The 26,491-nt window shown below is 41.9% G+C and overlaps 1 protein-coding gene across 6 annotated transcripts; it reads left to right on the forward strand.

Moving 5' to 3' along the window:
- The first annotated feature begins 252 nt into the window (after window positions 1-252).
- Window positions 253-26,131, forward strand: fam193a (family with sequence similarity 193 member A). Of its 6 annotated transcripts, none has more exons than XM_061056149.1 (23): window positions 254-670; window positions 2,315-2,389; window positions 4,031-4,273; window positions 8,966-9,141; window positions 9,244-9,411; window positions 9,785-10,031; window positions 10,134-10,258; window positions 10,449-10,596; window positions 10,686-10,760; window positions 10,879-10,953; window positions 11,046-11,158; window positions 11,273-11,515; window positions 13,345-13,501; window positions 13,654-13,800; window positions 14,323-14,601; window positions 14,892-15,114; window positions 16,529-16,882; window positions 18,107-18,389; window positions 18,533-18,719; window positions 18,820-19,059; window positions 19,226-20,108; window positions 24,519-24,600; window positions 25,121-26,131. In XM_061056149.1, the coding sequence occupies exons 1-23, from the start codon at window positions 449-451 to the stop codon at window positions 25,212-25,214; spliced, it is 4,839 nt and encodes a 1,612-aa protein (XP_060912132.1). In that variant the 5' UTR covers window positions 254-448; the 3' UTR covers window positions 25,215-26,131. The 6 variants fall into 6 exon arrangements, with proteins under 6 accessions (XP_060912163.1, XP_060912132.1, XP_060912140.1 ...); XM_061056157.1 differs by having other exon boundaries at window positions 16,529-16,834; XM_061056180.1 differs by lacking the exons at window positions 24,519-24,600; window positions 25,121-26,131 and adding an exon at window positions 23,760-24,460 and having other exon boundaries at window positions 253-670; window positions 19,226-20,215.
- The last annotated feature ends 360 nt before the right edge of the window (window positions 26,132-26,491 follow it).

The following is a 26,491-nucleotide window of genomic DNA, read 5'->3' on the forward strand; positions in this document are numbered from 1 at the left end:
TTATTATATTATTATTATTATATTATTATTATTATTATTATTATATATATGTATGTATATATACATATAGTAAAAATATCAGAAAATTCGCCGACTCATCAGCTGTTCAAACTTTTTTCTTAAACGTTAAATTCAAACTACAATTTCCTCCCACTGTATTTTCCCCCACACATAAACTCAATTTCCCACAAGCCCCGAGATGGGTTACGCACAGTTACGTTGCAACGCAGGCTGAAGCCGAGTTGGGGCAGTCCAGTCAGGAGGCCATATTGGAATCTATGAAAATCGGCTTGCACTTTGATGGAACTGAGTGTCTGTCGTTTTGGGAGTCTCTAAATCCGCTTTCCCGGATTTTACAACCGAGTGATTGCGCCGGGCATTCCACCTGAGACCCTGCCAAGTCTGGACGGCAAGTTGTCTCGCTTCTCTTGTGTGGGGAAAAAAAAAAATGAGTCCAACCGATGCTAAACGAGGGGCTAAACGCAGGAAGAACAAGCGGGGCGGTGGCAGTAGCTGCAGTGCTGTCTGCAACACCAGCAGTGGCAAGGCCGGGGTTGCTTCGGCCCTAGGCTGTGCGGGAACAGCATCACCTGCCTCTGTCGTCAGTTTTTTAACACCTGGCAGCACAGGCAACGGGACTATAGCCTCCATCACTGGCTTAAACGGAGAGGTAAGACTGTCACACCTGTGCGAGCTGCTGGATGTGCAGACGTGTTATCAATGACACAAATCTGATTTTGGGCCCCGACACCGATGCGAGTAACACAGCTAGCTCACACTACTCTACGCATCGTAACATGAATTTAACTCACTCAGTCAACGCTTCTGCTGCTGAAATATACTCAGTCGAATACCTTTGTCGTCTACTAAATCACACGAGTGATCAAAATATGTCACGCTGTCGTCAATATGTTGAATCAAACTATCGTAAACACAAGACGCTGAGACCATCATCGTTAGCTTAAGTTCAGAGATCGTAGCTGAATAAACAACTTTAACACCACGGGGTATTATTTTGAGCTCTTAAAAGTTCACTTAGGTGGGGGATTAAATTGGCAGTGTCAAGATTACCTGGACGTGCTACAAGCTTCACCACAGTAGAACATAGGCCGCTTTTACATGTATAAACATGTAGGCTAGCTAATGCTAACAGTTAAGAGGACTAACAACTTCAGCCACATCGGGCCTTGGTGTGTTTATAAAAGCCGACCTTACATTTTGCTTTCTTTATAAAGGTTCGTCTGGGTTCAACTTGATTGTGTTTGTTAGAATACACACCTTTTAAACCCGCTGTCTGGCTTAGATAGCTAAGACATGAGTCTGAAGTTATAACTAAAACAGAAACTTTAATTGACTCTTTGAGGTGTTTTACTTACTTGTGTTTTATTAGTTTCTCATTCGTGTTGGTTTTGAAAGTAAGGTGTGAGCTTTTTTTTGGGGGGGGGGGGGGGGGGTCACAAAATCGTAAATGTAGCCTATAATTGTATATTTATTGTGTGTTACAGGATAGTGCGCCTCAGTCAAATCGTTGTTGAATGTAATCAATCAGTGTATTAACTTTTACACTGTGCAAAAAGTTTCTTTTTAAAGAAACATACTCCCCTCCCAACCAACGAGCATGCATAGTGTGACCTCTCCCTCTCCATCAAGTGTGACATCATTGTAAAAAGGTGTAAGTTTGTCCTCACGTTTTAGCTTTATTGTTGTAGTTTTTTTTTAATCATAGGTTTGCAAAGCATGTATATAGTGGAGGTTAAACACAGCTATCCACCTTTGAGTTGTATTCAAACCCTAGGCCCACATTGTCTTTATTACATTTAATCAGCCAGTTTTATTCAAATTGATAAAAGAGCATACACAGGTTTAAAGAGATACTACTCCTAGAAAAAGTGTTTAATCATGATACGGCTTGCCTTACTCTAGTCTAACTCTTACTTGTACTCTCTCTCTTAGTCTAACCCTCTTAATACTGGTTTCAGACACATTGTGTTTATGTTATACTTCACCTGCCTAGCCGTGGGCAGGCCTGACAGTACTGCCTGCCTGACACCTGCATGGAAAGTGAACCAGATGCAGATAGTTTGGGAACTACGAAATATTGCTCCTCACTTTACCAATTAAAGGTTTAAAATGGGATATTAATTAACTTACACATCAAGTAATTCAGCCAAAGGTCCGTAACAAATTGATACATCTCTATGATGGAGGAATCACTTGTGTATGAGGTCTTTATGAGGTTTTTCCACGTTCAGCTATTTATCAAACTAATAAGGGGTCGGTTCTATGTAAACACTGAGCTGTTCTTATCCCTTAGGTCAAAGTGAACAACAGCATTACACCCCAGTTCACGGAAGGACCAGTGAATGCTGACTTCTCTGGAGTCCTTCAGGTAAATGTACTTTAGATGTTACATAGGTTTATTGAAGGGCACTGTCAAGTTCTTCTTCTGTAGTTATGTTATGTCCATCGCCTTAATATCATTTAAATGTTATTGACAGAAGGTAAGGAACGCTAAAATGGAACGGCCACAAAAAGATTGATTAATCAGGTCCCTGGTTAATAGCACTTATTCACTATCATATTTGAAACATTCAGTGATTGGACTGACACCTCGACACAAACATGAAGTATATTCAATTCTGATTATTTACGTTCAGGCCACACTTCTTAAACATGATCATTGTCTGTAAACTCAATGTTAGCCGCACTGATAATGTAGCTTTCTGTTTGCCATATTTCAAGGAAAGTCATGAAAACATTTTCTGAAAGATGAAAATTGGCTTTTATTACAAATGAATTTACCCTGTGGCAGTGATTTGGGGAAGCAGAATGACATTCTACAAACATAGAAACGAACTACACAGAAAACCCAGAATACAGCACCAAGACAGTTGATGATGACATTATATTTATTAGAACATATTTTGTTCTGTTTACATGCATGCTCAATAAGTTATCAGTAAGACGCTTACTGCCTACAGTTAAGACAACTGGTTTAGCACAAATGTTCAATCACATAATCCACCTGATGCCCCAGAATCATTGACTCCTCACCTGTGCTTCATTATGTTTGTGTAAACCCATCTGGATGTTTTTGGTATAATCTGGTTTGCTGCTCTTCTTTCTTTATTTCTTGTTTTTTTTTGTCTGTCAGAAAACAAAAGTCACGCATAAAGGACAAAATCAGCAAAGATATAAATTGTCCCACTTTTTAAAATGCATCTCCAATATTTATCCTGGTTTAACTTTTACCACGTTCCTGGTCGTGGAGCTTATTAATAAATGCTGAGGCTTTTCAGGTCGGGTAGAATCAGTTCTATCAGAACCAGTTTGCTTGCCCTGTTGGTTTGCAGTGATAACTGGTCTCATATCTGGTGAACCGAGGGGTGTTCAAACAGCCATGTGGGGGTATCTTCAAAAGAGCGAAAAGAGACTGTGGATCAGTGGTAGAGTCGGTCATCTCTGAAAGGGCGGGGGTTTGATCCCCAGCTCCTGTAGCCATATGTCCAATGTATCCTTGAGTAAGATGCTTAACCCCAAGTTGCTCCCATTGTTTCGGCGGCGTATAAATGTATGTGAATGTGTATGAATTTGATTAACTACTTCTGATGGCCACTTGGCATAACAGCCTCTGCCATCAGAGTGTGATGGGTGTGATTTGTTAGGTGTGACCTTCAGTGTAAAAGCTCTGAGTAGTCAGAAGACTAGAAAATAGCTATACAAGCTCAAGTCCATTTACCATTAAAACTGCCTACCTTCTCTGGTCAAAACAAATACAGACCACTCAGACCGCAATCCATACTGTCCTTAATATCTGATGATATATTAAGGTCATTTTATGATTTAATTCACTAGATATCTTACACATTGTAATAGTAGCCAAATGAAGATTTGCGTTCTATTTAGAATTAACCCTGTTGTATGGCCTTTTGATCATTTTATCAAACAGTGACTTTGCACACACTATATTGACTGTCCTCTTGATGTTTAAAATGTTCTCTTTCTGCTTCTTCCTACATTCTCCTCACAGACCCCATTCACGTTCGGCCTGAACCAGCGGGCCCCCTACACGGCCGGTGATCGATGCCTCTTATGCCGATGTGAGCGTAAAGAGATTTCCATGCCTTCAGAGGCAGGGATCTCGGGCCAGAACGGTACCTCACAGCTCAACAAAACACCCAGTCCCCTCCAGCTGCCTCTGTGGGTGTGTTCTGACTGCAGGCGCACAGTGGAGAAAGAGGACCGACACACGGCTCTGGAACAGTCGTTAGGGGTAAGTCACCTGGGTATGAAAAGTTGTGGTGTTGGAGTGGAGGCATTGTAGGCTGAAGGACTTTCAGTCCACTTGTTCTTTTGTAAGAATCCATTGCTTTAAAGCGTATCTGTGGTTGCACTGATGCCAAAAGTCTGCAGTTCAACTCATACAGCTGTGGTCAGTAATCACTGGATGATGTAGCTCTTGTTTCCACCTAAATCTCTTTGCCAGCACTGACAAATGCTGCAAACTGACATTTATTACTATTATAAGAAGTTCTAAATAACATACTATCATTTAATATATTTACCCTGTTTCACTTTCAAAGAATAAAATAATATCAAGGGCAATCGACGTGAATTATCAATCATTAAATCATTATTTGTATAGCACCAAATCATAACAAGTGTCTCGAGATGCTTTACAAAAGAGCATAATGGGATAATGAGAAGGCAGGATTTCTCCTTTGTATTCCTTGCGTTCCTTTTGTCCACACTTCCTTGCCGCTGAAGTGGGATTGGAGCAGGCTGTGCGTGAATGAGGACGGTGGTGGTTGTGGGGACGACACAGTCCGATGGGGCTGACTGAGCGTCGGGTGTTGGTTGGGACGGCACAGTCAGATCGCGGAGGCTGGGCGTCGGGCGGTGGTTGAGGGACGACACGGTCCGATGTTAGTGGCTGGGCGTCGGGGACGTCGTGTGGTAGTAGTGCCAGATCACCTTGCTTAAGGCTGGGGGAGCTCCGTCTACCCGAGAGACTGGCTTCTGCTGCCGGGACAAGGCCTACTGGTCGTTAATCTTCTGATACATGAAGACTACATTTGTGTATTCGGAGACGCTGGATGTCTTGCATGTGCTTGAATGTAAATAACCTGTCAGGTTTCTGTTGTATGGATGCCATAGTGTCTCAGACTAATGTCTTCTCGTGTAAAGATCTTCTTTATGTTAGACAGCCTGCCCGTGTGCTCAGCTAGCTCTAGAACACCAGCTAAAAACCTGAAAAATCACTTCACAGTAATTACTTTTTCAAGGCAATACAGAGTCGCTTCTCCACCTCTGAGATTATACTGTAAAGGTGGGACTATTTACTGTAATTAATAGGATTAATGACTATTACTTACTTCTATAGTATAGTAAATATTGATATGGCAATATATCGTCGTCCTGACTTGTGTATCACAAGGCTGGTGCGAAATATTGCTATTTTAATTTAAAAAAAGATGTGGCTCTATAAACAGATTTCACTGTTTATTTGACTCTCTGCGTCACTACTTCATGACACCTTAAGGTGGTGCTTTTGACATGAATGAGGGTGACATGAACACACGGCAGTAAAGTGCTTAAATATTGCAGTTTGCCTTAAAGAGGTATCAGATGTTGTTTTGTATGATTCTACGATTGTCTTGCAATATACCAAATATTGTAGAATCACTGTATCATGATATTATTGGCTTATCATATCGTCACATGTCGTATCACGAGTCACCCTGCGATTCCCAGCCCTAATTACTACACAGCGAATTCAAAGAGGAGACACTCACCTCTAGGGATGTAAAGATAATTCGTAAAATCGTGATAAATCGTTTCAAAGGTGTCAAGATTCACATTGGTACTCTGAAAAATTAATCCTAATAATATCTTGTGCGTCAGCAGCTGTAGAGCAAGATTTTGAAATTGAGGACGAACCACCGTCTTTTAAATCGCAGGTGTGGAAGCATTTTGGCTTCCCCAAGACAGAAAAGTAAAGAGGTGAGAAGATAACAGACAAGACATAAAACTGTGTGCAAATATTGCAAGAAGACAGGGAACTACACAAATAGCACAGCCAACATGATGCAGCATTTAATCGACACCACTATGAGAAGCTCCAATCACCTCCCCTTGTTGTGAGAAAAGAAAAAAAACAACAGAAGGCCAAACCACACTGACAAGTGGGTTTGCAGCCCCTAAAGGAATCTTTTTCAGTCACAATGTGAATAAATTGTGAGAGAATCGTATTGTGAACCCAGTATCGTGAATCGTATCGTGAGTTGACTGAATCGTTACTTCCCTACTCACCTCTATTTTCTTGTATTGTTTGTTTCCATATCAGGTCAGATTAGCAGTGCCGTATGATTAAGTCTGTTTCTTTCCGTCTAGACTTTAACCAATAAACATTGCAGCATTTATTTTTCACCAAGCAGAGCCTAAAGCTGATTGTCAGAACTGTGACTGGACTCTGTGAATTGGCTCTACTTTTGCTGTGTGTGACCTGAGCCTTAAGTAAACTCATAATGTGTTGTCTTCACTCATAACTACAAGTAGTGTCATTTGTAGTGTAAAATCCGTCCCAATTTTTCTGTTAATACATTTGTGTCATGTCTCTGAATAAGGGGAAGTTTCATGAATTATATCTGACCTATTGGACCGGGAAATTAAATGACTGAATAGGATTAAGTCTGTATGTTATAGAGAAATGTCTAGATTGAAAAAAGTCATAGTTTGTACTGGTAGACTTGATGTAAAGTGTGCTGGGTGCAGCAGTTCTGTCCTGTAATAATTTAGGGGCACTTCCCTGTTGGTCAATTTTTTGTAGTATTACAATATAGTAGAATTACTTCACGAGTTCTGCCTGCTTTAAATTTATACAAGCACTTACCGTATTAGTGATATTAACTCATAACCTTCATTGGTACTTTTAGTAGTGTTCGTATCGTTTTGATCAGACTTTAATGACGTCTTGTCAGGTACGTCAGAGGGTTTGAATTTCCTCAGTAGTGGGTGTGACTGCCTCGGCCCTGCTGTTTGGCTTGGGTTTGGTTTCCTCATAATGTATTGTTCCATTGCATCCACAGTTGGATACTATGCTGATTTAATACCATTGCATTTTGGTAATATCTAATCTGTTTAACTCTGACACAGCTGCAGAAAGCTTTTCTGAAACAGAAAGCTTCAATAATTTGACAAAGGTTCCTTAAGAAACCTGAGAGGCTAATATCTTAGCTGCAGAGGTTTGGGACTGACTGCTAAACCCAGTACTCCAAAACATGTGATTTAAGTAGTACAGTGGTGGGATATTGTTGGTATAACAGCTTCTTGAACAGACTTGCTCCAAAGATTTGCTCATCTGTACGGTACTTACTGCACCTTCTACTTCATTGTTGTCTGCTCACGGCTTGGCTTCTGTCTCAGCCTTATAGCTGTTACAGTAATGAGAAATGTATTGTTTAGACCTAACAATGTCCAGACCACTTCAACTTACATCATTGGCTACATGAACACGTTAGTTCTTCATAGCCAGTTGGTCATCTGTAGGAGTAGAAAGGCCATTGCACACTGAGTCATTTTCTTCTTCGGAAATTGATGCACATTGAAAAACAAGTACGATCCCATGTTGGGTCAATCATGTTTGCACACTGGCTTCCGAAACTTTGGCCCGTCATATTTCGTTGGGAACAGGTGTGATTTTCTGCGTTTTTTTCCTGTGCGTCAGTAGTGTACCCCTCATACTGTCAGCCGCTGTTAAAGATCAATTGCATTGCGGAAACTGGTGTTCTTCTTTTAAAAGTGTGGTTCCAGTATAAAGAGCAGAGAATCAAACCGCACCACTTATATTCCAGAAATACACCTGGAAGCGATCAGGATTATTCTGCAGCTCCTTATCAAGAGGAAAAACTTTCCTTTGTTGACACGTGAAACTTTACTCGCTCTTGTCTCGTTTTAATGTGGATGGACCCCCCATTCTGCTTTACGAATTTTCACAATTAATAGAAAAATAAAGGCATCAGACTTAGTGTGCAAGGTGTCTGTGCGTAAAGTTAGTTTTTTTCCCCCCGGATTATGGATCTGAAAAACACGGACTTGGTGTGCAAAGGCCTTAAGAAAAGGCTGATATATTTAAATATTGCATTTGTTTAGTGATGCTGTACCCATTCTCAGACTGCATTTTGTCTACTAATGAACGCACATTTCAATGCCTTTGTTCAGCGAGCGTAAAAAGGCGGAAAAGTGATGTTTGAAGTTATAGATATAAAGGCAGATGCCCTCTGTTATTGGATATAAATAAACGTCTTTATCTCATAGTGGAAGTAAATGGTACATGTTGTTTATACAAAGACAATTTCTCTTGAATGACAAAAAAAGGTAAACAATTGTCTTGCCAAATACCCATATATCTCAATATATTTCAAAGTAATGTCTGTATCATGATTTGTATTGTATCACAGAAATATTGCCGATGTTCAGCACTAGTCATGTGATGTGCCATTGCAGCATGTTTTGGAATTGACATTGGAATCTTCTTCGGTTGAACAAGTAACACAGTAATAGATTCGTCACTTAAAGGTCCTCGGAGAACAATCCGGATCGTGTTGATTTTGTGACCTCTGTGGCAGTAGAGTGGTAGCAATGAACTCCTTGTTGATTCTACTTTCTTTTATCAGTCAAATGTGTCATTCATCAAGAATCTTTGTTGTGGAACATGTAAAATAAAATAGTTTCAGCTACATGCTTTTAATCACTTCATCTGACACCTTCCCCGTGGCAGGGGATTCAGGCTTTGATAACAACATAGAAATAGTCGACCTTGTCGCTGAACTTGTTTGCTTCAGTCGCTCATACAGAGGCATGTGTATTAATTTGGGTCTTTTTAAGAAGCTGTTCAAATGTTTTCTCACTTGAAGTATAACAATAAATATTTATCTTATTCTGCTGTTTTTCATATTTCCTACAGAGCCAGGACTTCCTTCTGCACATGCCTGTGGGTAACGGAAACATAAGCCAGGAGGCAGCTACGGGGGACAGACTGACCACTGCTGTGCCTACACTACCCATGCTCCCTGCCCCGGATCTCACCGCACCATTGCCTGCTGACACCATGTGCAGCTGCGACGCCTGCAACGAGAGACGGTCAGTTCACATGGATTGCAACCGAATGATCTTTATTTTTTTTTGTCGTTCAATCTTCCTTTTTAAAGTCGTTTTTTTTTTCTGTTGTCTGTTGAAATACAGGGAGATCTCTGCTGGGTCAGAGAGGGAGACCCAGCAGCTACAGAACCACTGGTCGGAGGTTCGGTACCTGGTGCGCTGCATCTACCGTCAGACAGGAACTTCATTAGCAGATGACCACGACCAGCCTCTGGAGAGAGACAAGGACGGCATGAAGGAGCTGGTTGATAGGTAAAACTGCTGTGTGTGTGTTTGTCCACTAGGGGTCTCTGTTGAGCTACTACAGCCTCCTCTGGATACAGGAAATAAGCCTTTGTAAAAACAATCAGAAAGCAATAATGTCAACGAGCTTCTTTTCTGTAACCAGTCACGTTTGGTCCATAAAATCACATATTTATTTCCTTGATATCATGAATGTCCTATTGATCTTTGGCTGTGACTCACTGTGGGAAGTTTGTAAACAGTAGACAAAGTGAGAAGTTATATTGAAAAGAATATCAACAGGAGGCTTTCTCTTTGGTTTTCTTGGTTTGGGTTCTCTTTATGCCAACATGTCCAGTGCATAATATGTCAGCATTTTTATGATATTCTTTCCACTCAATAGACTCTGTGAGAAGGACCCATACCAGCTATATCAACGGCTGGAGCAGCAGGCTCGTGAATACGTCTTAGAAATGAAGTTGCGGCTACTGAAGCACCTTTCTAAAGGTTCCAAGACGCCAGGTGCTGTGGGAAACGTGGGTGCAGCCCAGGGTCCCCCTCAGGCCTACCAGATCATCTCCCTGCTGCTAGAGGAGTACAGCGCCCTTTGTCAAGCTGCACGCACCATCAGCAGCTTCCTGCTCACCCTGGTACGAGTACTAGCCGTCCTGCAGCTGGCATGGGAAGCTATTCACAGAGGATTTTAATTGTGTTTCCAGCTATGATTTTTACTTGTGTTTCCTGTATTCCAGGAGAATGAGCACCTCCAGAAATTCCAGGTGACGTGGGAGCTGCACAACAAGCACCTTTTTGAGAATCTGGTGTTCTCTGAACCGATGTTGCACAGCAGTTTACCTGCACTGGTTGCACAGCTGAAGTAAGATATACTTTTACTCATTTGCAGACAGAAGTAATGACTCCATTTTTGCTGTAGACCCAAAATAAACTAAAGTTTTACACTTCTGTTTAAAGAATTGTTGATTTAAGTTAACACAGATCCACAAATCTTTCTTAAACGAAATTACCAGTTTTTTTAAACTTGTCTTTTTCGGCACCCCTTTTTTCAGCCATGGCACAGCCTCGCATGATACATACAATGAAGACATGTACAGGACCTTGTTAGAAAGCTACCAGCAGCTGCAGCAGGAGATGGCTTCAGTGGCAGCTGAATGGCAGGAATGTGAGAAGAGGATTGATGACTATGTAGATGAACAGGTAACACATTACAGACAAAACAGGAAATGAAAATGATTTTTGCATGGGGGGAATCACTAGTTGGAGCTTTAAGGATTTCTCTTTTGCAGCTGCTTTTTAAGGTGGAGGGTCAGAGTCTCACTAACCAAAGAACAGAGCCGCACAAGTCCTTGATAAGCAAAAACGTAAGATGCTTAAAAATGTAATACAAATCAGCTTAGTGAACTTTTTTCTTACCTTGGTATTTTGAATTCTTTCATTTCTATAAGTTCTTGTCCGTTTCATTACCTGTCCGTTTACCAGACTTTGAAGACGAAGCAGCGGATGCTGAAAGAGGACTGGGAGTTCTTTAAGCAGAGAAGATTTATAGAAGAACAGGTACACTACAAGAATACGCAGCCATCATGGTTAAAGATTAAAATGTGCATTTCTGTGCTTCACAGCCCTTTTTCATTTTCTTCTCTTTAAAGTTGCCTAGCAGCAAAAAATGCCCCTCTGGAAACAGCAACGTCACAGACACTATGAGAATGCTGTCATCTCGGCTCGGTATTCCAGACTGTCCAAACTGCAACTATAGAAGACGGTAAGTTTCCATGATTCAACCGAGTTTTTATCTGCCCTGGCGTCGGTTTAAAAAAGTGAAAATAAATTAGAAACTGCCTTTATTGACAAATGAATCACTCATACCTTCTCACAGGTGCACATGTGACGACTGTAGTCTCTCCCACATCCTGACATGTGGCATCATGGACTCTCCCATCGCTGAGGACCTCCACATTAAGCTCCCTCTGCAGGGTGAACCTCGTCGGGATTACCTGGCAGAGGTTCACCCTCCAAGTCTCTCCTCGGGCAGTTCAGCATCGGGCTCCAACTCCAGTTCTCCCATCACCATTCAGCAGCATCCACGGCTCATTCTGCCCGAAGGGGACACCAACACCTTGTGAGTCACCTATGCCATCAAATGGTTATTTATAACCATAACCGGCTGGTTGTTTGGCCGTGACCAGCTGGTCCTCATAAATATAGTCGATTCTCTGCCAATCTTAGAATAACACACACAAGCTACAAGTTCCGTGCCATTTGCACAGTGTCACAAACACTAACTCAACAGCCACACACACACACACAAGTTAACATGTCAGCAGTGTGGAAGTGAGGAACCCACCAGCGGAGTTGAAAAATTGACATTTCCTAGAACTTAATCCTCGCGCCCGAAAGAACCTCTGCCCAACAGCACATGTCCATGCACTCTCTCTCTTTGCACGTGTGTAAGAGCAGTTCAGTAAAATATGATTTACTTGATTTATTTACTTGATAATTTATTGCTGTCACATGTGGGAGTGTCCTTGGGCAAGACACTGAACCCCTGTCTGCAGCAGTGGTGTGTGTGAATGGTGGCCTCTGCCATCAGTGTGTGAATGGCCCTTTGAGTTCAGAAGACTTGAAAAGCCCTTTACAAGTTCAAGTCTTACCCTTTACCCTTATGACAAACCTCAGCGCGTGAGCTGATGGTATGAGTGATTACGGTACGGTGGACTAACACGTGTTGGTAATTAAATAACATACAAAGAGTTTGCAACCCCAAATACTGTTCACTGAGGCAACAAGAAAGAGAAAGAGGCAGACAGCTTAGAGACTGTAAGCACTCACATAATGAAACAGTCACCAATGGTCGTTATTGTTGGGTAACTTATCATTCCTTCAGGAGTCAGGCAGAATACAGCTCAAGGGATTTAAGCAGTACACTTCATCATTTCTCTTATTTGATTTATTCACGAGTTACAGATTATAAATAACTGCTGCTTAAATGTGACCAATTCATTTATTATTTAATTAGATCATTTAATATGTTCTCAGTTTTTACTTAACAAGTATAAAGACACCACCATTAGTTATGGCATAAAAATACACAAGACTCCAGGAAATGGTTTTGACACTCCAAACTACACAGGTCTGTCATGAACTTACAGGCACAAAAACAACATTGTGTGCAGAGAGAGAGAAGGCAGAGAACAAGAGGAAGATCCACAAGAATTTACGTTGTGTTTGCAATGCTGTTTTTACACAAATGAAGTTCCTAATGGATAAATAAAGTTCTTAGAATAAAGAATATCTCCCATAACTGTTTAAAAAGAAAGGGGCATAGTATACTATGCTAGAACTATATAAGAAAGTTTTACCACACAAGAGTTAAACGGCTTTGCAAGTGCGCCCGCCCCCCCCCCCACCCCCCCCTGAAGGTCAAGTTCATCTTATTTACCGTAATTGTATTTTCTATATAATGCCAGATCACAACAAAAGTCATTTAAGGATACCTTTCATATAGAACAGGTCTGTACCTTGTCATTTTATTAAACAAACTAAAAGCCTTATGTTATTTACACGACGACGGCATGTCATTTCTGTCTCTACGTGGTTGAGCGTTTACAATTCTCCTCTGCTCTCTGTATCGCACAGACACGTGCGTGCACACACAGGTGAGCACAATCTCACCAGCAGACAGAGAGCATAGGTTGGAAAATATGTTGTGTAAACCCCCCCTGTAAACCTAGGTGAAACACTGCATTCACTGAGTAAACAATTTCAGAATTAAGCTTGTGTGTGAAAATTCAATATTTTGGATACATGTCTATCCCTTTGTAACAAACCTTTGACTCAGTTAAGTCTTGTGTATAATATATAAAGATATTAGCACACTTCTCTTATAGATAATATTTTTAAATTTTTTACTTCCCCCTAACCCGACTACTCACTTTCATCTCCTTTCAGTATTAGTGATGATGACGAAGTGCCTCCATTGTCCAGTAAGTTCGGGGACATCTACCCTATGTGTGGTTATGAGGACAACAGTGTTGTGACGTCTGCTGTGAACGGCCTCCATAATGACATCAACGGGGAAGCTGAAAACGTGGCACTAAAGGCAGGGGTAAGTTCTAAAAAAGCCCAAGATTAGTTTTCAATTTTCCCTGCCGAGTTTCCCTATGATGAATCTTGTATTCATTATGAGTGGGTAACCGGTAATATGGGAAAAGTTGCTACCTAATGGAGTCTTCATTGCTCAACTCATTTCTGTTGCAGTCTCCTCCCATCACCAGCAGCAGCAGCTCATCAGAGGGTGATGAGGAGGAGGCTGACGGAGAGGTCGGTCAGGAGCAGCGAGTGCAGCAGGAGGAGCTTTCCTCAGTTAACACCAATAGTCCTCCACCGTCTTACAGCCACCAACAGGTGCTTTCACACTTTTACTTACCTTACTGTGTTGTGAGTGAACCACATGCATGGTTATTATTTCAAAGAACGTTCTAAGTAAAAAGGAACTATCAAAAACGTTGATATCTATTGTCATTATTCAGCAGTGGAGGCAAGGACTTTTTGGTTTAGGGGTTATATCAAGAGTAGCTTCTTCTTGGGCTGAGGATTGAAATGTTAACTTGTACTATTACCATTGTAATACTTGTTCTGGTACTGAGCAAAGTGTGTCCAAGTACTGTACAGAGCTGAGAGCAAATACTTTGAATTACGACTCAAAACACTCTTCAATTAAAGGTCTGATATATTGTTTTGTCAGACCAACAATTGACCAAATAAAAACTGGGACAAACAAATAATCTGCATGTAAGAAGTGTACCTGTACTTCACAATATATATACAGTATATATATTTCTAATATATAAATAATGATGAAGAGAAGCACATGAACTCAAAAATGAAACGCAACAATATTTCCTGACTTTGTGTTACCGCTCTCAGGTAGAACAGCTCCAGCATGCCTGCGAGTGCCACGTGTGCAACCAGGATCCCAGCACCTCCGCCCTGGGCCCCGCCACATGCCTGCCCCCCAGTCCTCTCCACGCTACACCTCCTCCCACTGTAGGACACCAGTTCTTCACAGACAGCAAGACTCCCCCTGCCCACCCTGCCCTCCACCTCTACCCCCACATCCATGGCCACCTGCCCCTACACAACTTCTCACGACCTCTTCTGCACCCCACACTCTACCCCCCCAGTCCTCCTCTCTCACACAACAAGGTGAGGAATCACGCCTTACAGTTGAACTAAGTGTTTCCTTCTTGCTTTCTTTAGACAGTAAGTAAGTGGTAAGAGTCTCTTTAGGGGAAAATTTTATTTATTTCCTTATCACTGGGGATTTTTTAAGGTTCCAGGAACAATGCTGAGCTTGATTGTCTTTCAGTTTCACCTAGTAACAGTTCAACAATCCTCCACAAGGGGGCAGATTAAAGTCAACAAATTAATTTTACAAAATCTTAGAAGTCCTTTACTAATGTGCCACATTCTTCTTCTCTTTTATTCATTTTAAGCCTCTGCCCCCAAACCCAACATCAAACCACTCAGCAGCAAAACAGCCGGCCTTCAGCCCCTCGTTACCCGAGCACGTTTACCAGAATTGTTTTGGCGGTGCAGGCGGAGCAGGCGACTGGAACAGCTCGCTGCAGTGCCTCTCCCTCAAGTTTGAGAACCTGTGGGATGCTGCAGTGATGAAGAGCTGGAATCCGTCTGTGCTGTTGCCTGAATCCCTGCCAGGTGAGCCTGCAGAAGTGTGTATGTGGAGCTCCCACTGTGTGTTTACACGCTGTGCATGTCCCGCTTACGCAACGCTGTAACACATTGTGATTCCACATACTGGGACGCTGACAACAGAACTTCATTATGGCAATGTTGCAGAATTGCAACCTGTAAAAGGGGTTTCTGACACCAAGATGAGAGTCTCACTAAGCATCCAATGAAAACTGTCTGGACACAATTCTTTATAATGATGGAAATACAGCCCATTTCATTGTTTAGAACATTTCTAAAGCGTGTGTGAGGCTGGCCAATCACATTTTGATTAACAACTCTCTGACTTGTGACTGTCAGCTTAGTGCTGCTCTAAACTGAATGAATTCATTTTCTGAGTCAGAATCAGCAGAGAAAGGAAAACCCCGGCCATTACAATATGAGTTTCAATTGATAACTGAAGGGACATTTTAGTTAGCAATTAGCATTCACATGCAACTGTAGCTGAGAAGCCTCCTTTTTTCAGAAGGGATTGGCTGAGCCACTGAATTCACGTCCTGCCTTTTAATGCTTACCAAAGCACAAATTTGACCTACAGATAAAAAGACAAAGGTCCCTTAAGTCAGCACAGGCCACTGCAAAAGAGATTCTTTAGTAAGTTTGAAGCAGGGAAGCTTAGTGACTCTTGTGTTCCTGTTCAGTATGTTGTCTCTCTTTCTGTTCCTCCTCTACTCGACTAATCCGGTGCATACAGCGCTGTAAGAACCGCATTCGTCAACAGAGCTGTAAATCATCGTTATATTTGAACTAACCTTCTATGAAAAATGAACACTTGGGACTATGAAAGAAAATTGATGTGAATTTTCATTTTAAAGTTTGCACAATGTCCCATCTGTTATCATGGAGAACACAGGCTTTATGACCCATACATGCAGCCAGTCAGCAGAGGAACAATAAATATTTTGGCTTCACTTTTGGGGAGCAGTTGTGCAGTCCATCATTCATATAGTCTAGGGTCGCAATGCGAAATGATAGCTAGTGTTAGGGCCTCTGAAAATAGCTCATCAAAAGCCCAAACTAAACTCTTAATGTCATCAATAAAAAACTACAAAGGTAAACTGGCACGCTAGTGTCCATAAATAATCATCCATGGCCGTTTAGGAAGCTGGTGCTGAGTGTAAATAGCTGAAAAGCTGGTTTATGACTTTTGTGATTGGAATACAAAATGAATAAAAAAAATGACAAAATGTCCAGAAACTAAAATGACACCATTTCACATTTGATTTAAACTTAGATCTGATACTTTTAAGATGCTGAATATTTTGTAAGGAAGACCCTTTATTAATGTGTAAGATTCTATGGCAGATTTGGACTTTCATAGGCTTTACTAAAAGTCTCATTAAGTCACAACCCTGACAAATCTCTCATTCCTCATCAACAGGTGACATGCTTGGCCCGCCCCTCGCTGACGTGCCCCTCCCTCCCACATCATCTATCGGCCCCCAAGGGGATCACCCTTCTCTGCCCACCCCTCTCCCTCCTTCCTCCTCCACTCCCTCGTCATTGTCATCGTCTTCATCCTCGTCATCGTGCTCCTCTTCAGAAGCCAAAGAGCAGAAGAAGAACGGCGCCAAGAAGAAGTGTCTCTACAATTTCCAGGATGCCTTTATGGAGACCAACCGAGTGGTGATGGCCACCTCGGCCTCCACGTCCTCCGTGTCCTGCACTGCCACCACTGTCCAGTCAAGTAATAACCCACCCATCCACCTAGCATCCAAAAGACCCAACTCTTTAGGTAATACAGGAAGTAGGATCAGTGCTTGGGTTTGAACTGTTTACGGGGCTTTTCTTTGACTTAATGGTGGTTCAACCCAGAGTCATTAGAGGGGTGTGACTCTCATTGTTTAACTCATCAGGAAATGTCCATGGTATTTTTGCTTTCATAGTTTCGAGTGGCAAGAATACATTACTCACTATGAAAGGAGGACTTGATGATTCTTGTTAATCATCTGTAGCATTTCCTCATCAAGTTGGTTGTTCTGTCATAATAGTTTAAGGTAGTTACTTGGATTGGACACCCGGATGTGCTGTGTGAGGGATGTGTTCATTTTCCTCCAATTATAAATGTGATTTTTATTTTTTATTGCAAGATTTAATATTATATTATATTGTTAATTTATATATCATTCATTGTCGTAGTGGTAGATTTTCCAGGAGTGCATGTAAAGCAATCATTATCATCTTAGTAAACTGTAGACACAAACAACAATTCAATAACATATCTACAACACAATATTTTTTACATTATAAAATGAAACAAATTATTGCTTTGCACACTGAATATCACTTATATTTCAGTAAAACATAAACGCTAAACAGCATGTACAGATAAGAAGCTAAATCTAGCTGAATGCTAAATCAAACAGTCCTTCTTTTAACACTTTTAATGAATCATAATATCTTATTTTTATTTAAGAATTTATATTAACTATAGTTATAATTGGAGTTATGCATCATTTTCCATATTTTTAAGCTTAACTCCATCTTAAACCAAACCTTAAGACATCGCTGCAGGGTGTCTGAGGGCAGCAGGTGGTGAACGTTACTGTCAGCACTTTGACGAGAGTTGACAATATCCTTGTGTAGCCTACAAATATTTATAAGATTGTTTTCATCCTTACAATCAAAACATGTACTGTAGCATTGTATATAAGTGTATCATAAGGGACATTTGTCTATTTAACAACAACAATAAATCTGGCTAGCAGCTAGCAAACAAGACTTACTCATGTCCACTCCAAAATTTAAACCTAGCTTTCCCAAGTTGGTACTTATCACTATTGTACAGGGATCTATTAATAAACTTAGTTTTTCAAATCTATTTTAATTCAGTTTGACTTCAACAAAAGTGTTAACGTTCCATTATTTTTTGGTGGATTTGTAATGGTAACTGTGTTTTAAAGTTTTGTATCAGATAACAAAACAAGGTTCTCACTGACTATGTCTTTGTCTCCTCCAGACGATGTATTTCACAATCTAGGTGAAGAGGACCATAGACAACCTGCTCCAGCCCCCCCTAGAAGCTGCCCTTCAGGACTAACACCCCTCCCTCCTCTCTCTGGCCCAACCATGCCCCCAGCACCCACCACGCAACTTCCCACAATGGGATCCCAGCCCTTTCCAAAAATGGCCGCTCCCGCCCCAGACTTCATGGATGCCCATCAGGGCCTATGCCTCCCGCCTGCTGAGCCTCCAGCCTCCACATTAGATGGTCCTGTCAGTGCCCCACCCAGTGTTTGCAGGTGAGAGCTCTACTACATCCTGCAAGCTCGGAAACATGGAAACCCATTGATCACTGAATGACAGAGACCGTTTATTTGGAAAGACACTATTGTTTTTGTTGTAAGTACTGCAGGGACCAGTTTTAAGTATCATTCCTTTTCAGTGATCCTGACTGTGAAGGACATCGCTGTGAGGGGAACGGGACGTACGAGCACCCGCCGTATGATGGAGAGGAGAGTCAGGACGAGGACAGCTGCTCTGAGCACAGCTCCTCCACCTCAACGTCCACCAACCAGAAAGAAGGAAAGTACTGTGACTGCTGCTACTGCGAGTTCTTTGGCCACGGCGGGGTAAGTCTGATTTACAGAGAAAACTGCCTTTACCCGCATAATTGAGGGAAATTGTAAGAATTGAGCAGATTAATTTAATCATACTCTGTTTTATTCCCAGCCTCCTGCTGCCCCTACCAGTCGAAACTATGCAGAGATGCGAGAAAAGCTGCGCTTGCGTCTGACAAAACGTAAGGAGGAGCAGCCCAAACGTGAGGAGCATCAGCCGATAATAGAGCGAGATGGAGGGGTGGAGGACCACAGGCGGGTGGAGGACCTGTTGCAGTTCATAAACAGTGCTGACAATAAACCTGCATCTAGTTCTAAGGCAGCCAAACGGGCCAGGCATAAACAAAAGAAGGTAACTGTCATTGTTTTTTAGAAGTCTTTAAATGGTTGCATTGTGAAACCTGTATGACCATAGAAATATAGTAACACGCAAGTTCTAATCAACATGTCCTTACAACTAGGTTCTTTGTGTGTCAAACTTCACAGTGCTAAAAGTGTACATCTCTGTCTATTTATAGATGGAGGAGAAGGCCCGTATGGAGGCGGAGGCCCGTGAAAGGGAGGAGAAGCAGTTGTTGGAAGAGCAGCAACGGCGGCAACAGCAGGAAGAGGAAGAGGCAGCGCTTCAAAAGGAATTGCTCCGGCTGCAGGCGCTGCAGCAGCATCGTGCTGCCAAGAAGAAAAAGAAAGAGAAAGCAAAGGAAAACACCGCTCCCACTCAAAACAACCCACAGCCCCTCAAACAGACAGCTCAGAACGTCCTTGATAATCTTCAGAATGGAAAGTCACAACTGCTTCATACTCTTATCTGTCTCCCCGATCAGAAGGAAAGCCGGTTTGACACCGTGACCCGGCCCAACACACTGCACTGCCCTAAACTCACCAGTGAGAAGGGGTTACCTTCTGAGACCAACATCCCCAACTCTCCAGCCATCCTCCATAATGGCACTTCTTCATCACAGCTCGAGGTTAACGGCAGAGTTAAAACAAAACACTCGGCTAAAGTGGCTCACTGTGAGGCTGCTGTGAAGAAGGCCCCAGAGTTACCCAAAAACTCAGAAGTGACAGCAAAGCTAGCTAATGGAACCGCTACAACAGACACCAAAGCAATGCGGATCAGGCAGACTGAGGCGCTGGCTCCTCTCCCAACCACAGAACCAAGGAGGGAGGACAGGAGTTATAACAGAAGCAACAGTGGGAAGAGGCAGCAGCAACAACCGCTGACCCAAATAAAGGAAGACAGGAGAAGTCCACCTGTGTCAAACCCTTCTCCTCCTCCAGCGCCCCAGTCCGAGCAGAGCCAACAGAACGGCAAACCTCCAAGTGCAGAGTCCCCGCAGCCTAAGGGCAAGACCAAGAAGAACAAGAAGAAGAAGGGGGACAAGACAAGCAGCTCAATAGGTTGGTTTTTGCATTACTCACAATTAGATGCTGTAAATTCAGCATATAGCTCATGTCCAATAGTTTTGTTCTAATATTAGTCCGAACCAGCCTATCGGACCAGATAGGTGTTAGTTCAATAATTACCACGAAGACTGTTCATGATCACGTACTTTACTGGAACTCTTGTTCGACACTTAGTACAGTGATAACCACAATTCACGGCACCCTCTTGCGCCCCCTGTCCCCCATCAACAGTATAGGACATAACACTTAACAAACTCCCCTTTCTCTTTAAAGAAAAAGTCCAAAACATTTAACAGTTTAGGAAACACAAATGCTTAGTTCCTTTTAACAGATGAACATAGGTTTATAGTTGCAACTTTAGTAACACTATTTTGTATGTGGAAAAGCTCTTCTTTGTAGTCCATTTAGCCTTTAAGTTGCCATACACCTTCACTGAAAGCTTTCAGCAGAGTTAGTGCAGAGGTCCCCTTTTTTGTTAAACAGTCTGCAAGCTGCTCCTTTGTAGTTGACCGCATGATCTGCAGGACGACCTTGGAGTGGATGAGCTCCTTGATGCTGCTGATTTCGAGGCGGAGTCTCTTCTCTGTGACTGATTTGGTAGATTTGACGGCATCCAGAAGAGAATAATTGTCTGTTACACACACAATAGGCAAGGTATTTCGTCGGTAATCACCTGTGGTAAGCTCTGAGAAAAGTGTGGCTAAGAAAACTGCACTGTCAATGCCATCTGCAAGTGCTAAAGTCTCTCCAGCCAAAGTACTGCGGACAACTCTCCTGATTCTCTTTGACTGCCAGCATAAAGGTGAGAATCTTCCATTCTCTCCCATCAGCATGATGAGGTGTCCGCCTTGAGTGCCTCCATCAGGAAGGTTACCCATTGAGGAATCACTAAACACCACTAGTTTTAGTGACCGGTCCTCTCCAAGGTGCTGAAACCTCAAGGTCACATCTTCTGATTTCAGTTTTTCTGATTAGTTTGTTTGCATTGTGCAGGGTCTGAACAGTGGCATGTTTTGTACCAGATGCCAGCATGGAAATGTCACACAAAATGTCACGTCTACTCTGCCTTGTCACCCACAATATTTGGCCAATCTTTGACTTGAGCATCTCAGTTTCAGTTTCTATTAAAGGAGCCTCTCTCTCAGTTGCTCTGGTGGGGTCCACAGGAATGGGCTGCAGATTTTTTATGTACATACTTTGTTGTACCTGTATCTCATCCTTCAGAGAGTGAATCTCTATTCCAATGAAGCTGTTGTGTTCTTCACGTCCAACCTGGAAAACAGCTTTCAAGTGAGGGATAACTGTTGTGGAAAATGTCTTTGTACCACCCCAAATGAAATCATCCACGTGACAAGCAAGAATCCCCATCACATTGCTGGAGTCATCCAGCCAATAGAACACTGCTTGATCAACTTGTGACACAGTGGCTCCCAACTTCTGCATTGTGTCTTTTACTCTGTTATACCAATACAGAGAAGCATCTGCAAGACCATAAACACACTTTTTCAGCTTCCAAAGATGGCCTTGCCTCTGGGCTTCTTGGGGAGGCCTGACATACACATCTCTAGCCAACTCTTTACCTTGTAGAAAGGCTGCTTTAATGTTCATGGAGTTCAGCGGCCACTTCTTTTGGCATATGACAGCCATTATCATTTTCAGAGACTCTGAGGCACAGGTAGGTGAGTCTATTTGGAGTTCCTGAGTGTTCATTTCTTCAAAGCCTCTTGCAACTAATCTAGCTTTTGGTACAACACCATCAGGTGTTTCCTTGAGAGTGCAAACCCACCTTGTAGAGACGCATTTCTGGCCTTCATCCTTCACCTCTTCAAACACTTCATTCTTTTTCCAGTTGTTGAGCTCAGAATGTTTGGCAGACATGAAAATGTCGTCATTTACAATGAGTATTTCATCTTTGTGCCTGTCAGTGCATAATTGTACTTGTTCAGCTGTAAAGACCTGAAGATCATTCACTTGTCCCAAGTTAACTGATGCTGTTGTGTCAGCAATTTCTTCAGGCTCTGTGTACTGTAGATTGTACCAGTACTTGTGTTTACCTGTTGCCTTCCCTGCTCGGCTGAGAATTTTACCTGTGTGTGTGTTTGACCAGTATCATTGTCTGTGAAGGTAACCACATGTCCAATTTTCAACTGCAGTCTTTCAAAAGTCTTAATTGGGTGGGTTTGTGTAGTGTCAGAAGAACTACCATTCTCGTCCCCTCTAGACTGTTCTACCATCTGAGGGGGTTCACTGTTGTCCTCTACACTGAGGGGATCATTATTTATAGCCAGGTCTTCTCGACATTCATTTTCAGTGTCAAAGTTATCCCTTAGCTCAGTTTCAGGTAATGTGTTTTGAGTTTCAGTTACCTCCATCTGATTATCCACTTCTCCCAGCATTGCTTGGGGATGATCTACCTTTTGAAGCCTGGAGTGATGTACACGAACATAGGTGCCCCCGTGTCTGACAAATATTACTGCTCCGTCTTGGCCGATGACTACACCAGGACCCTTCCATTCAGTACAATCCACCCGCTTGTAGTAGACTTTTTCCCCTGTTTCGTATCGGTCATCAATGGGCCGCAGTTGTTTTCGAAGTGCTCTTCTGATCCTCTCAGAGCATTCAGCCTCTGCAAATGCTTTCCTTGCGGCATGTAACACTGTGATGTTCTGGGATATCCAACAGCGCATGCTGGTGCCCTGTAGAGCTAGGGGTGTATCAGTGAGCACTGAAGGCAGATTTAGGTTCTGCCCAAACACCAATTGGTAAGGACTGTAGCCATGTACATTGTGCATAGAGTTTTTTGCCATCAAGGCCCAGTCTAGGGCTGTCTTCCAGTCACATCCGTTGTCTTTTTTTACTTTCAATAAGATTTCAGTGAGTGTCTGATTATGCCTTTCCAAGAGGCCATTGCTCCATGGGCTGTATGCTGCAGTTGTTTTCAATTCAATGTTAAACTTTTCAGCCATGTCTCTCATCTCCTCACTGTTGAATTCACCACCATTGTCACTGAACAGTCTGCATGGAGGCCCATGAACACTTATCCAGCAGTGAATAAAATGCTTCACAATCTCTCTTGGTTTCTTGGAGGTGACGATGCTCCCTGCACTGAAACGTGTAAAATAATCAATAGCATGCAGATTCCATACTCCTGGCTCCACAGCTACAGTTTCATTATAGGTTGAGGCCATAGGCAAACCTACCGCTGGCTTAGGCTTTGGTCTGCTGTGTCTGATGCATGTCTCACAGTTTTTTACAATGTCTTTGAGAATTGTGCATTCATCATCTTTATTCAAGTCCTCCGCGGCGATTTCCAGCGCACTATCCCTCGCTCTTCCGGTTAGCGACAAGGCAACTGCCAATGCCTGCTTCTTCTTCTCCAAATCGGTAACTGACCTCCAAATTTCGACCTCATTTTTCCAACTTTCGTATGACTTCCTGTCGTCAAACGGCGGCGGAACTTTATAATTGCCAGCAGCCATCCTCTGCTACCAATGTTAGTTCAATAATTACCACGAAGACTGTTCATGATCACGTACTTTACTGGAACTCTTGTTCGACACTTAGTACAGCGATAACCACAACTTACAGCACCCTCTTGGCCCCCTGTCCCCCATCCACAGTATAGGACATAACACTTAACAATAGGTTCCACAGCCATCATGCTAAGTGAAAAAATACGGTCCTTAAGAAAAACATTTACAGGGTTCAGCCATGTATCTATTTCCTCCCTTGTCTCTTGGGCATTCTGTGCTATAACCATGGCTTCACAGCTCAGTTACTCAATGTGTGCACTTGTCAGATCGCTGCCGTCATTGACCTCTTGCTGCTGTGCCATGGGAACTTTGAGTTGCTTATAGCAGCTTTAATTAGTCTCAAATAATTATGTTGCACTTGGGCCCATATGGCCATTTGTTCTGACAACATGGCTTTGCAATAATCTTTTCTACCGACAAGATACTTCAAGCACAATGAGTTTACGTTTGTATGAAATGTGCTATACAAATAAAATTGAATTGAATACAAGTGAAATCCTCCCATACAGACTATCAAGTAATGTCAACACATCCAACCCCAAAAGATGCTTGACCTCATTCTGGCCTTTAAACCTGCTTGAATAACACAAAAAGCCAGGCCGGTTTTATACTGTTTGAACAATCTGTTTGAGAACCTGCATCCTGTGCAAATTCCACAAAATTTTAAATATTTAAAAAGAAAATGTACAAAGGATCTCTGATGTCCTTGTTTTTTTTTTTTTCAACTGTAGTGTTGCCTACTCGGGAGACACTCTGTGGCAGTGTATTGGATGCATATATGAGTTTAATTAACATTTCTGAGTTCTTCTCAGAGATGACATTTACTAAGAGATATACAAAATGATCATTGATGTATGTTGTTTTGTTTTAGATGATGTATTCTTGCCCAAAGACATCGACTTGGATAGCACTGAAATGGATGAAACGGAGAGGGAGGTGGAATATTTCAAAAGGTATGTTTGTACTTTAATATCTATTTATGTCAAATGGTGATGAAAACATTTCTAAAAATATTTTCTGTCTGTATTAGTCTTAAAGGTACTTTTTAAAAGTTTCAACCAGTAGGGCTGTGGAGTAATGTTGTCATTGGACTGCCCAGTTTTGTTTGTAATCCATACATTCACATGGAAGGAGGTTTATACTGTTTTTTGTTATTTATAAGGGAGATGGCAATGCAACAAATGTGCAATAAGTGTGAGCAACAGCAATACTGAAGATGACTGCTAGAAAAAAACAAATGGAGTAAAATTGTAGGTTTTATAACGACCTAAAAGGTTTCCTCACCCATAGGAGAAAAGTCTTTTACATAAATAAATACATTCAACACCTTTGTTAGGCCCCAGGGTTACACAATATGTGCGCTGAGGTGAAACAACTTCCTAAGAAAACTCCACTAGGTAACTTTATTAAACTTATTTTTGAGCCTGTGTAACTTTCTGCAAGGTTAACGTTTTTTATATTGTTTTGTCACAGATTTTGCTTGGATTCTGCTCGACAGACTCGCCAGCGGCTTTCCATCAACTGGTCAAACTTTAGTCTGAAGAAAGCTACCTTTGCTGCACATTGAGGACATTTGTTGGTGACTGTCAGGACACAATCAGTACCTTAACAGCTATATCGATCCACATGGTTTCCCTCCACCCATCCCTTTACCTCCACCCAGCTGTTGACCTCCCAGACTTTTCTCCTGCTGTGCCCAAATCACACCCTCGCTGCCTTGCTTTTTGTTCTCATCGCTGTGTGGTTCCAACACAGACCCATCTGGACTGATCCACCTGCAGAACTTAAACTAAAAATGAAATGACACAAAAAGAATCACAAAACTGCTACTTTGCATCTGATTAACTTACCTTGCGTGCTTGTGTGCTTTTAGTCTGAGTTAGGCATTTCTCTTGACTGAAAAGCCATGGTCTGAAACTATTTTCTTATAATGGCTTAACTGTTGTCAAAAGATGCTTAATATGTCTGGATGGTTTCCTTAAAAAGAGAGTCTAAGGAAACTTAAAAAAAGAGAAATGTAATGAATTAAAAGCTGTATTTGAGATATTGTGGCTTACTATCCCATCGTTTCCCGTTCCTCGCACGGCATCTCATCCACATGATTGACAAGGGAATGGGCTTGGTCAGCTGGTCTCCACTCCCTGCCCCCAACACCACCATCATCTCCACCCTATTTCACAGAAAGGAGGAAAGCATAATACTTGACAATGTTATTTTTTTTGGTTTTTAAGTACTGTTTAACAAACTGTTGAGTAAAAGTGTACCAGTTACAGTTTTTGTTTTCTTTCTTTTGACCTGTAGCCAGCTTGTATCAGAATACTTTCAGAATGAAATTGAAAAAGAACAATACTCACACTATCAATCTGTTATAGAGTGTATATTGTATTAACACTGAAGCCAAACTGGCTACTTTTAACATATTGTTAAGTAATATTAAATCTTGTCTTTCTTTTTTGAAAGATGGAATACAGTAGTATGGCAGGATTATGTGTCTTGTGTCAAATCTTATTTCCTTCACACAGTAGAAATGGTCAATGGACAGTTAAACCACACAACATTTTGCAGGAATTCAACAAGATACAGCTTGTTGATGAGTGAGTTGTAAGGATGCTGATGAACAGATCAATCTCAGCTCATACATGTTTATGGTAAGTCCACAATAGATGCAATAGTGAGTGACAGAGTTCCACAAGGTTCGGTGCTTGAACCCATGTAATTTACCATATATACCATATGCTCCCTTAGTTTAATATTATAGGAACATTTTGTTACTGTAAGACAGACCCAGGCTAGTTTACTTCAGAGCCTTTATTTAGAATAACACTCAATGTTTTCATTCTTTTT

This window comes from Labrus mixtus, chromosome 2 (genome assembly GCF_963584025.1).
Source record: "Labrus mixtus chromosome 2, fLabMix1.1, whole genome shotgun sequence".
Lineage (NCBI taxonomy): Eukaryota > Metazoa > Chordata > Actinopteri > Labriformes > Labridae > Labrus > Labrus mixtus.